General features: G+C 41.8%; 1 protein-coding gene across 2 annotated transcripts in view; it reads left to right on the top strand.

Moving 5' to 3' along the window:
* CEMIP2 (cell migration inducing hyaluronidase 2) overlaps positions 1–13,374 on the top strand; it is an 85,121-nt gene that overhangs the window by 53,804 nt on the left and 17,943 nt on the right. For both annotated transcript variants that reach the window (XM_050944120.1, XM_050944119.1), the window contains exons 7-11: positions 1,466–1,635; positions 8,900–9,109; positions 9,504–9,709; positions 10,339–10,408; positions 11,912–12,040. In XM_050944120.1, coding sequence (XP_050800077.1) covers positions 1,466–1,635; positions 8,900–9,109; positions 9,504–9,709; positions 10,339–10,408; positions 11,912–12,040 — 785 coding nt within the window. The remainder of the gene's footprint in view (positions 1–1,465; positions 1,636–8,899; positions 9,110–9,503; positions 9,710–10,338; positions 10,409–11,911; positions 12,041–13,374) is intronic.

Genomic DNA, 13,374 nt, shown 5'->3' with positions numbered 1-13,374 from the left:
ATACTTGTAGGCTACAGATGTTAGGGGAAAGTATTTTTTTGAAGAATGCCTCCATTTTCTTTCCTGTCTTCTCTCCATCATTCTTTTTTGAGGGGTGGGGAAGACAATGAGCAAAGATTGTCAGCTGCAAGGAAAAAGTGCCAGTTCTGGTCAGTTTTACATAACATCAGGTATAGTATGAGAAGTGCTCCTGTTGAAAATTTTCAGCAGGACTCTTTCTGTAGCAATCCGAGGCAACTGTGACAGAGATGTCAGATTTGTGTGAAGGGGAGAAGTTGTCTTTAAATACAGAGCTAAATGGAAAAATAAAAGAAGTGCCCATGTGTAGTTTAAGGCTTACTAGGATAATATTTCACATTAATATAGACAAGTGAATGAAGGTTAATATTTCAGAGGAATTTGTGTGTGAAGACCAAAATAGATGAAAGTTTTTGTTCTTGGTTGTTTTTTTAAATTTTTTTAAAGACCTTTTCATTAGGATTTTTAATGGTGATGGCATTGTTTCTCCCGTTTAGGAAGGAGCCAAATTAGTCAGAAAAATAAATGGAGCAACAAGTCTGGGAATTTTCTTTCATTAGTTTTTTTAATGAGTGTTTAAAGTTTTGCTGACTTAGCCCCTGCACTGTTCTGCATGTAGGCTTGCTTTATATACTGTGAGGGGTCCCACTGAGGTCAGTGGGGCTACCCACAGCAAGTAAGACTGAGCATGTGCACACGTCTTTGCAGGATCGAGGCCATTGAATTTACTAATCAGTTGTCACACACTTCCAGGTTTTCTGATTATTCTCTGTGGGAAAGATTAGCCAATTGATGTGTTTTTTTTTTTTTTTAAAGAAACTTCTCCTTTGAAATTCCACTGTTTTTTGAAGTTGTTTTTAATAATTTAAACATCCTTAATCTTTTCCATTTCTTCACTTCTATTTCCTGATTAAAGGAAGGTTACTGCCACCCTCTTTTCAGTCTCACGGGGGAGCTTCAGCACTCATCCTCTTTAGGATCCCCTTCCTTTCCCCTATGGGGAGGATACTAGTCCCTAGTAGTTCTCTCAGTGCACTGTTGGGTGCTTACGTATCATTAAATCGACTTCAATCTAAAAACCTGGCTATAGCAAAGCTGCTGCTGTTCCTGGTACCCAGCCTCCTCTTCAGCAGCCCTCCGCCTTGTGGAGAGAGTGTTGCCTTCTGTACAGACCCCCATGGCAACAGGTATTTGTTGCTTGATATTTATCTGCTGTAGTGGACTCTTCATCTCTGATGAGGAGTGTTTGTTAACCAATCAGAACATTAGGATTCAGGTACCCAGTATTCCAAGAGGTTTTAAAATACAGTGTTGTCTGCCCTATCTTCTACTTGCTTAAGTGAGCATATTATGTAAGCTAACAAGTTACATTTCTGTTTTAATGGCTGAGAAGTTAAGTTGGTCATCTGTGCTATTTTTCTTTTCTTGAACTGACTTTTTTTAACAGAAAATCCCCAGTTCCTTCATATGGGAGATGTCATTGATGGAGTGGACATGAGGGCAGAGGTTGGAGTTCTCACTAGGAATATCCTAGTCAAGGGGGAGACAGAAAAGTCCTGCTATGCTGGCAATCAGTGTCAGTACTTCAATTACGATACATTTGGTGGACAAATCAAGGTTTGAAAAACTTTTAAGTAGCTTCGTTAGATTGAGGATGGCTTCTGAGCCAAAGTATTTATTCTAAATTTGGGGCGGTGGGGCTAGTTTGTTTCAATATCCTCTAACCTGATATTCACTAAATTCTCACTGAGTGGTTCTATGGATATTTCTTCTCAGCTTTCCTAAAACTGGAATTCATTTGCCAAGAGTTAGACTGAAGAATCAGGGACAAGGAAATGTTAATGTGTATAATGTTATTAGAAGCCTGTTGCTTATGTTTATATTGTGTATTGTTCAATGCATTGATGGTTTAATATACAAAGGGCAAGATCTTCAAAAGTGACTGGTTTTGGATACCCAACCTGAGTCATTTTAATGGAGCTTAATTTTCAGAGGGCTTGGCTACACTAGCAGTTGTGCAGCGCTGGGAGTTACAGCTGTCTTCGTACAGCTGTGTAGGGAAAGCGCTGCAGTGTGGCCACGCTGACAGCTACCAGCGCTGCAGTGTGGCCACTTTTGCAGCATTTGCAGCGCTGTTGGGAGTGGTGCATTGTGGGCAGCTATCCCACAGAGCACCTCGTCCCATTTTGGCGCCGTGGGTTGTGGGAAGGGGACAGAAGGGTGCGGGTCATTCTGCTTCCTGTCCCAACGCCCTGTGGTGCATCACTTCACATCCCAGCAGTCACTGTTTTTCTGTCCACGTTTGGCGCCATTGTGAGTCTCCCAACAGTTTTGTGCAGCGCGATTTCTGTGGGAAATAGAGCCTGAGCTGCTGAGGATTTTGCTGATGAGTGTCGCTAGCACATCACGTTTGGCAGTTGAGCTATTCCTTCAGCTCCAAGGTGACAGTGAGGATTCCGACGACGATATAGAGTCGCCTGATGCGTATGACACTAAAGTGCTTTTGGCATTAATGGAAATGCTCAGCACCGTGGAACGCTGCTTTTGGGCTCGGGAAACAAGCACTGAGTGGTGGGATCACATCATCCTGCAAGTCTGGGATGACGAGCAGTGGCTGCAGAACTTTCGGATGAGAAAAGCCACTTTTATGAGACTGTGTGAGGAGCTCGCCCCCACCCTGCGGCGCAGGGACACGAGATTGAGAGCTGCCCTGTCAATGGAGAAGCGGGTGGCTATTGCAGTCTGGAAGCTGGCAACTCCAGACAGCTACCGATCGGTCGCGAACCAGTTTGGAATGGGAAAGTCGACCGTTGGCATCGTGTTGATGCAAGTTTGCAGGGCCATTAATTGCATCCTGCTAAGAAGAACCATGACTCTGGGGAACGTGCAGGACATTCTGGATGGCTTTGCACAAATGGGTTTCCCTAACTGTGGAGGGGCGATAGATGGGACGTATATTCCTATTCTGGCACCACCCCACCTGGCATCCGAGTACAGTAATCAGAAGGGGTATTTCGCTATGGTTCTCCAGGCGCTTGTGGATCACCGTGGGTGTTTCATTGACATTTACACAGGCTGGCCTGGAAAGGTGCATGATGCACGCATCTTTCAGAACAGTGGCCTGTTCAGGAAGCTGCAGGCCGGGACTTTTTTCCCAGACCGGAAGATCACGGTAGGGGACGTCAAAATGCCCATTGTGATCCTTGGAGACCCCGCTTACCCATTAATGCCTTGGCTCATGAAACCGTATGCAGGGAAGCTTGACAGGAGCAAGGACTGGTTCAACTACAGGCTGAGCCAGTGCAGAATGACTGTGGAGTGTGCTTTTGGCCATTTAAAAGGGCTCTGGTGATCTCTGTATGGGAAGGTAGACTTAGAGGAAAGCAGCATCTGTGTGGTTATATCCGCGTGCTGTACCCTCCATAATATTTGTGAAGGGAAGGGTGAAACATTCAGTCAGGAATGGACCTCCGAGGTTCAACGCCTGGAAGCTGAATTTGCACAGCCAGAGAGCAGGGCTACCAGAGAGGCCGCCCAGCACAGGGCTACAAGGATTAGGGATACCTTGAGGGAGGAATTTGAGACTGAAAGCCAACAGTAATGTTTGGTGCCTTGCACGGGAGTGGAGTGCAGTGGTTACAATGATTTGCAGTGCCTGTTTTTTTCCTGGGCTATGGTATATTACACTTTCTGCAATAAAGAAAACTGTTCTGAAAGCCACGAATTCATTTATTGAAAAGAAAATAACTAAAAGGGCAGAGGGGTGGGGTGGTGAACTGTACAGTCAGGTTTGAATAAGTCCTGCCTGGAGTGCTGTGCAATGACTGCTGCACTTCAGGATGAAAATTCTGCATGGTGATAGGGGTTGAGTGCAGAGGGTAAGGGTCATAGTTCTCAGGGCTGGTAGGTGAACGTACAGGTGTTGGGGGCAGCTGCTGGTGGTAATAACCTGGATGCTGTAGAAGGGGGTTTTGAGCTGACATTGGGGCACAAGGGAAAGAGCTTTGGGACTGTGGGGGGGCTGCACGGTAGTGCTCTGCCTGCATTGCTATGAGTGACTGGATACAGTCCGTTTGGCGCGCCAGGGTGTTTATCAGCTGCTTTATGCTTTTCTTCTTAGCTGTTGCCTTTCTCCTGCTTTCTCTTTCCTTCCAGTCCTGCATTTTTTCCCTCCAGTCCTGGAGTTTTTTACTCTCTGGCAGACTGATTCATAACTGCTTTCACCATATCTTTGCTTTTTTGTGGCTTCTTCCTCAAGTTCTGTAGCCTTTCAGCAGTCTCTGATCCAGCCAGTGGGGTATTCAAGGACACTGTTATTAGAAAGACAAAAATCGAAACATTTAACAGAGAGACGGCATTGTGTATAATCACAGTGAAGGAGTTTACAGTCTCACTTCAGCATATTTTCCACATACCAACCAGAGCACAGAGAACACACAGCAGCGAAGACGTGGTGAGTAACGGGCAATGAGTGCAGGAGTTAATTAATCCTAGAAGCTATCTCGCTGCTGTGGGTCACCTGGAAGGGGGACTGATTGGTTCAGGGCTGCACTGGGGTTTCTGTGCGTTGGGGAAAGCAAAGAGCTGCAGGGGCACCTACGCTGAACACTATCCCTACATTTTCCACAGGAGTTAATCCTGGAAGCTATCTCGCTGCCACGGGTCACCTGGGAAGCAAGGGATGGTCTTCTACAGCAATGTGGATTCTGCCCTGGCCCCTATGCAGCTTGCCTGTGTGCAGCAATGGTCCCCTCACCCCTCGCGGCACAGTGGCGCGGATGCGTTAGCCTGACTGGTACAAGGACCACAAGCGCATTGCACATGCTCTGGCAGAAACTTCTGAAGAGATTACCGAGGCTAATTACCACAACATGATAGACCACATCAGTGGGCTGTTCCACATCTAGGCAGGCAGGCATGCATGCATGCAGCCATAACCCTTCACCCCCCCCCCCCCCGAAACATTTCCATCCTGAAAATAAAAGCTGCTTACTGGGAACCTGCTCCTCTGCTTCTCCACCACGTTCCAGCTGCTGCGACTGGCTACCTCCCTCCTGGCTTGAGAAGAGCTCCTGGCTGCATGCCTCCTGGGACTCCGGGGTGTCTTCCCCCATCCCAGTACCCTCACTCTCGGTTTCCTCCCCTCTCTCCACCTCCCTCTCCTCTCTCTGCTCTGAACTGTCCATTGTGGTCCTCGGATTGGCAGTGGGGTCACTCCCAAGTATCGTGTCCAGCTCCTTGTAAAACCAGCAGGTCGTGGGGGCAGCACCTGAGCGGTGGTTTCCCTCATGGGCTTTGCAATAGGCACTCTGCAGCTCCTTTACTTTAACCCTGCACTGCACCGCGTCCCAGTCATGGCCCCTTTCCATCATGGCCTTTGAGATCTGCCCATAGGTATCATGGTCACTGATTGCTTGCACTCCACACCTGGCTGAGCAAACAGGAAGGGGATTTTTAAAATTCCCAGGGCATTTAAAGAGCAGATCACCTGAGGCCAGGGCAGCAGAGTGTGAACTGATGAGCAGAGTGGCTGAACAGGTATTCTGAGATACTTCCTAATACCCCGGAGGCCAATTACAGCGCTTTTGGTGGCCACACTTGCGGAGCAGCGCTGCATCACCAGCGCTGCAATCGTTATACCCGAGGCAGAGCAGGAGTACGGCCAGCGCTGCAGCCAGTGAGATGCAGCGCTGTATGTGCCTTGCAAGTGTGGACAGTGAGTAAGTTGCAGTGCTGGTGGTGGGTTTACAGCGCTGCAACTCTCCAGTGTAGCCAAGCCCAGGAAGTGCTGAGCACATACCATCTGAAAATTTGGGCCCTTCTATGGCATCTCCTGTTGAGCACCCATAACCAAGAGTCACTTATTAAAATGTATATAGAAGGAGCATTAGTGTTACCACTTCTTATATCTTGCATGGCTATATGTTAAAGGAAGATTAAGGCTGAGATGGAAAGCAGTAGCATGGAAACTGGTGGTTAAAGCAGGGGTTCCCAAACGTTTTAATTGATTTCCTCCCAGGACCCCAGACAGCATAGAGGATGCCAGTTTGAAGAGCGAAATAGCCTCTGTTGCACAGCATGACTTGGCATATGCTGCACGTGAGGTCATGGTGCTTGGAGGACACCATTTTGCTCTACAAAATGCCTCTTCCGCACAGCGGAACCTCATATTTATGATGCATGTGGGGTCATGCTGTATGGAGGATACTATTTTGTAGAGCAAGTTGGTGTCCCCCATGCACTGTGACCTCACACACACCATACATGCAAGGTCACACAGTGCAGAGCAGAATGGTGTCCTCCCCACACTAGGGATCGCCTCAACCCCATTAGCTGATGGTTGCCAACCCCATTTGGGGTTGAGATCCACAGTTTGGGAAGCTGGGTTAAAGATAAAACTTGTCATATTCATTCCAATGGGATTAAATGCAAGGAGTGATTGGGCATTATGGTGGTGCCCAGTAGATGTTAGAAATGTTTGAGGCGTCATCCTTTTAAATGCAAACTGCTTTGCTTTCACTGTGGGTTTTTTTTGTCACAGGCTTAGTCTCCTTTTTTAAGTGTGGGGTATAGATTTAAGTTTCGTAATGCTGGAAATAATGGTGGGAAAGACCTACAGTCTCTCTTGTGCTGCAGCCTTTGTTTGTGGGAGGGGAATAAATTGGGTTTTAAGTTTCGTGTTGTGATTAAGATAATGCAGTGGAGAAGGATGTTGACGAGTTGTGTGCATTACAAAGCCGGTCTTTGACTGCTGCAATAACTCAGATTGAGTGGGCCCCTCAGATGGATGAAGATGGAACAGAAAACAAATATTCTTCCGAGACATCAGAGTTGTTAAATTGTTCTTGTGAGTCTTTTCTGAATAGTTGGGCAGATATTGCTAAATTTACATTAGCATTTGTTTATAAAAACATCTACCACGAAGCATTTTTCAGCTTTTGTTAATTTTGTACATTTGGGTAAAATAGGCTGTTACAACTAGTTAAAATGTCTGGATTCAGTAGAAACTACAGGCTGATAAGATCCCTTTACATAGAAAAAGTGGTATAAGTGGTGTACTATACATCCAAATCAGGCCTTTATTTGTAGCTTTCATGTTTCATTACTGTGTGTGTTTAAACGTTAAGGGCCAAATCCTCAACTGGTGTTAATTGGGAGCAAATACAGCAAGGCTGGTTTCTGTCAGCCCTCAGCGTTACACTGGTCCTAGATGCCTCTGTGTGGCTCGAAAGCTTGTCTTTCTCAATAAAGCTATTAGAGAGACGAGGTGGTAAATCTAAGCTCAGCAGCTAAAAAGTTGAAATGGTCAATCACTGCTTCTTTAACTTGCCCACAACATGTAATTGTGTGTGTTAAGGTATTTATATTTGACAGTCTAATTCACAAGCCCACAAATGTGCAATATGGGTAAGTTAATATTACAATGAGAACTTAAAAAGTTCTTGATTTGTCGTTAAATTTGCAAACTTAACTTCACATAACTCTAAGCATTTGCATTTAGTTTACCTTTTTAAGACAGAAGGAAGAAGAAATATTTGCAGTTGCCCAATTGTTTTTGGGCAATTCCGTAACCTTAACAACTTTTGATGTACAATACTTAGCTGTGTACTAGTCAATTATGCAATTTAATGTGAAAGTCCATAGTTCTGAGGGAATTGCCCATTGTCACATAGCAAAAGAGCACCTCTGTATCTAAAACTGCAGACTTAAGCTATGTCTACACTACAGATCTTACAGTGGCACAGCTCCTGTGTAGCAGCTCTATGCTGACAGGAGAGTGCCAAGGAGCGGCAGTAGCTATGTCAGCAAAAGAACATCTCCTGCTGACATAGCACTGTCCACACCAATACTTTGTCAGTGAAACTTATGTCGATCAAGGGTGTGTTTTTTCACACCCCAGCCAACAAAATTTTTTTTTACTGGCAAAAATGCTAGAGCTGTAGACAAAGACTTGCGTAGTGACTTCCTTTGTGAGGGTTGGCCACACACGAGCTGGTATAGCTGGATTTTGTTTTAGTTTAGTGTGTCATTTTGATGCAGAATGGATTCTCACTCCTTTACAATCCTCACTTGTGGTATTAAGGGGATTGATTGAGGGTTTTATTCAAACGGAGAATTGTTTGGGAATCCAAGTAATTGAATGTGCAGTTATAACAAAATTCTACTGGAAATTTAAACTAGAGTATTTGCTTCAAGGAATGTTGTAATAAAATACAAGTCTAGAAGTCTTCTGGTTTTCCTAAGTCCCTTATAGTGAGAGTTTAGGTTTTGTCCCTTGCTTATAGTAATCACAGATGATTCATTTTAAAGGATCAAATTAGTAACTGGATTTTATTATCTCTCCAAGGCCTTGTGTGCACAAGAAAGTTGCACCAAGTTAATTCCATTTCTAAACTGTGCAATCCCCTTGTGTAGATCCTTAAATTAACCAGTTTGAGTGTCCATATGATTGCACATTTAATTAAATCAATTTCTAAACCAGTTTAGTTAAATCAATACAACTTTTGTGTATATAAGGAGAAAAATTCTTTCTTGTTTGAATGCCATTCAGCTGTCTATAAAGAATGTGCAATTTGTGAGAATTCCAGTAAGAGCCATTTAAAACTGACTTGCTGTAGCAATAAAATTCCTGATGAAACTTTGTTTTGGTAACATGAACATTTTTGCTTGTCTGCATCTCTCTTGTTTATGAAGGTTACCGATTTTGTAGATCTGGATATAAAGCATAACACGAACATTCTTCAGACTGATTCTTGTAATATTCCACTGTTCTTGTTTGTGCCTGGAGGAAATCAGTTCACTGTGGCTTTAAATTTAAACTTTTACCAATTTTAAAAGTGTAATTGATTATTCAGTCAAATCTTCCTGTTACCCACTCCAGATTTTGAAGAATTTCACATCTGTTCATCTCTCTCATGTGGAACTGAGGCAAATGGGCCAGCAACTGATAGGAAGTTACCCTGTTCACTTCCACCGCTGTGGGGATGTGGATGAGAAAGGAGGTTACAGCTTCAGGACTTATCTGGAAGGCCTTTCCATTCATCATTGTTTCTCCAGATGTGTGACAATTCATGCAACTAATGGCTTGTTGGTAGGTGACATGAGAGATGCCATTTCAAATTGTTTGAAAGTAAATGTTACAAACCACAGTTGGTGTGAAAATACTTTACTTTACTTTATTCCATTTTTCAGTTTAAATGTGCACGACATAACTAAAAAGTTATACATAGTTACCTGGTGTAAACAGTGACTTTTGTGACAAGTCTTGGTCTTTCTTATTGAATTTTTAGAGCCTTGCAGTGAGCCAACATCTTCAGAAAAAGTCTCTGGGGAACAAATAAAACTTGACATTTGACTTAGCCATTATTGCTAATATTGAAACTTCATTTTGCAGTTATGCCAAGATAGTAAAACTAAATGGCACTTGTCAAATAAATCTCAATGAATGCTATTGCTAATGACATAATGAACTTGTATTTCCGCAGATAAAGGACACCATTGGTTATGACACACTAGGCCACTGTTTCTTCATAGAGGATGGCATTGAACAGAGGAATATTCTGTTCCACAACCTTGGACTAGTCACCAAACCAGGCACTCTTCTTCCCACAGACAGAAATAGCACCATGTGTATGGCCATTAAGGATAAAGTGTATGGAAATTATGTTCCAGTGCCAGCCACAGACTGCATGTGAGTATCTGGCTAAGAAAAGAAAATCAGATTAGTTGCAGTAATTACATTTTTTGAAAATCTCTTGTTGCTTTACAAATAGGCAACATTTTTTTTTCATGTAGGCTACCAAAGATGGACAGCTGGAATACAAATTGCTATTTAGAAAAAAGCATTAACAATCTGAAAAACACAAATAGAGTATATGAACAACTGTGTTGAAATACAGTCACTACTTGATATGGTACCTGATTCAGCAGACTTCCCTTCAGACTATTTCCTTATTTTCATGCAAGGGTACCAGACTCTCTGAAACCACCATTTTTAATGCTTAATTCATAAATTAAGGTATTTGATTTCTTCTGTAAAAGCCAAATAAGATTATGCTACTTATTACCAAAATAGTTTTATCATTGCATTTAACCACTTTAAACAAGAGCTTGCAGGAGGACTTCTGAAAGATACGGAGACAATTTTCTTTAGGAAAATATGGCTTTCTTCATGATTTCTTACTTGAAGCTCATGACAGACCTGCTTTGTATGTCAAATCAGACTCACTAATTTGCTAGATATGAATGTTAAGTTTTCTGTAGGGATTTTACCATTTGTAGCATCTGAATTATTTATTGTTTCTGAATAATACATTTCAGGGCTGTTTCAACATTCTGGATTGCTCATCCCAACAATCATCTTATAAATAATGCAGCAGCAGGCTCACAGGTGAGGGACATAAATATTCTTTGACACAAACTATTCATATTTCAGATAACTATTAAAAAGGTAGGCATGTCAAAGTTTCACGTGTAGATGTATTTCTTTTTATGTTTAGAAGTACAGTGGCATTTTACATGCAAGCTGTCTCGTCTAAATGGGCATTTGAAAATTGCTGAAAATCTCTGTTCTGAAGAGAACAGAAGATAATTCTTACTTTTTTCTGAATTATTAATTCTTATATTTGTGACTGAATTATTTGTGAACAAGGGATCTGACAAATACATCCATGCTAATATTAAGGCTTCGATATTTTCTGTAGTTTATATTGTGTGGCTGCTGTTCAGGACCTAAAATTTTGGCCGCATTCAGTGGAAACCAAAATAGCCGTGCTGTTTTTTTTTATTACAGTGGACTAAGATATATGTTAATTGTCTTGGCTATGCATTAGTCTGTTGTTTCTCAACACGGATACCTAAAATGCTGTGACAAGCGGAACACAAATCCTAGAATGATGAGACCGTTCTATCACCAGACATAGAACATGAGCAGGGTTTTGGTGACTTAAAACCATTCTCTTCTCCCCAGTGGCAAATTGTAGGGTAGAGCACAGCAGCTCTATAGCCACTATTCAAGCCTTTTGGGCTAGAGCATCCCTGTTGCACCTGAGCATTCCCTACAGGAGGGTTTTACTGAAGAGCTCAGATCTTTTAGCCACACCATATTAACACAATCAGAGATGGCATGGAACTCTCCCTTGGTGTACCGGGACTGCAGAGGCTCCTACTCAACTACTGTGTCCTGGCCACCTCTCATGCAGGGTAACATTTGGGGTGGAGGGTTGCAGGCTTCTGCTAACTGCTGAATGTCACCTTTTTAAGAGTGGTTGCTTGAGGAATTGAGAGAAGATGGAGAAGTGTGTGAAATAATTGCTGCGTATTATTGGCTCAAAGCTCTGAACTGGCCAGACTTCTCAATTTTTTTGAAAGCTCTTTTGAGTTTTTTGGCTTTATCATTAAATCTTGATATTGGCAGAGTGATGAGCAATTCTTAAAGACAAATAAGTGGAAAATATTTATATATATTCTACAATAAAATGATTTGCTAGCTAGCTGAACAAAAATATGATTGAGTACACAGAAATGTAATGTGTCATTGAAATGCAAAAGGATTACAATTTTTCCTCATGACTTTGAGTTCAGACTTGAAATGTTCAAAATTAGGGGATCTTTGTGGCTAAAATCTTCCTTTTTCTGTGTAACCTTATAATGATGCATACAGCCTTTTTGAGTTATTCTGCAGACATTTCTTTTTTCAGACACAATTTAATGTGGAATTCATTGTGAAAGAATATCAGTTGTTTTCATTTTATTATTGTTTGAGACATGTAAATTATGTTTAAAATACATTTGATTTGTTGAAGTCAGTATAGCAGTAATGAGATTTAAACATGCTGGTGCTAGACAGATCATTTGTCACTTTTAAAACGTGTTCTCGCTCTCTTCTTTGCAGGATGCTGGAATATGGTATTTGTTCCACAAGAGTTCAACAGGAGATTCTCATGGTTTGTACCCTGAAACCAAAGCAGAGCTTACACCATTAGGCATCTTCTATAACAACAGAGTTCATTCTAATTTTAAGGTAGTGTACTAATAGCTTGATACCTGGGCTTTAATAAGTATAATATTTCAATATTAAGACCTGCATGATTAAACAAAAAAATCACAATGGCAAAGAGAGGTGACTGAAAGCTTGCTCTTCTTGAAATTGGTTGTCTAGTATTGCAGCGCATAGTATGATCAGGTACTTGTGCAGTCCCTTGTTATGCTCATCCTCAAAGTAGTTTTGGTGTTTAATATTCTCTTTTTTTTAAAAGGTGGGAGTTGTCGAATTACACCGAAAACAAAAATCCGTAATTTTATAGTTTTTGCATAATATGCTGACAGAAATTGTTAGTATAGCAGTTGTCAATGTTGAGAAACTTCTCAGTGTTTTAAGGCTGTCATTTGGTGCTTTGAAGTGCAATGATCCTTGAGAACCACGGATCAGGGTGGCTATGAACTGAAAGTTGTAGTTCATAAACTGTCAGTGACCTGTTTCCCTTGGGTCATTAACACACAAACTTCAAGTGCTTCTTTATCGTCTCACAGTATTTTGACTTGAGAAGTCCATAGACCATTTCATAGGGTAGTTTGGCGACAGCTCAGATCTATGGTACCAGTGGGTACACGCAAAGGACTCTTGAGCCATTCAAAGTCATTCCAATTTAATTAAATTAGCAAACTTCAGTTGACAAAATAAGATACTGTCTCTTCTATATTTTTTGCCTTATTGAGCCCTTTGGTAAAAAGCATTATAATTTCATGGTAGCTGCTCTGTATGGCAATTTACATCTTGATTTTTATAAAACCATCTAGAAAAACAACACGGAGTCTGGTGGCACCTTAAAGACAAACAGATTTATTTGGGCATAAGCTTTTGTGGGGAAAAACCCACTTCTTCAGATGCCTGGAAGAAGTGTGTTTTTTACCCACGAAAGCTTATGCCCAAATAAATCTGTTTGTCTTTAAGGTGCCACCAGACTCCGTGTTGTTTTTGTGGATACAGACTAACAAGGCTACCCTTCCGATACTTAAAGCCATCTAGGTATTTCTTTACCCATCTATATTAGCTTAAAGGTGACATAAGAGTTCTCTGAAAGTCAAATCCTAATACCACATACTTTGGGATGATAGAAACTGACTTTTTCTTTTTCACTTTTCTGGTTATAATAGCTTTCCTGTTCCAAATAAGAGTGACAGTATCCCAGCATGGATGCACAACTTTATGGGGGCTGTACATTAAAAACAGTTCTATTTGAAAATTGAAGGCAGTTATTGAGAGTTGGACAAATGTGTGTGCAAATCAGAAGTATATTCTAGTAGAGGTCCTTAAACCAAATCACACATTCCTATTTATACTAAAATGTGGTTGAA

The sequence above is a fragment of the Gopherus flavomarginatus genome, chromosome 3, assembly GCF_025201925.1.
Source record: "Gopherus flavomarginatus isolate rGopFla2 chromosome 3, rGopFla2.mat.asm, whole genome shotgun sequence".
Taxonomy (NCBI): Eukaryota; Metazoa; Chordata; order Testudines; family Testudinidae; genus Gopherus; species Gopherus flavomarginatus.
The sequence above is the reverse complement of the archived record's forward strand: the minus strand, read 5'-3'. Positions and strand labels throughout refer to the sequence as shown.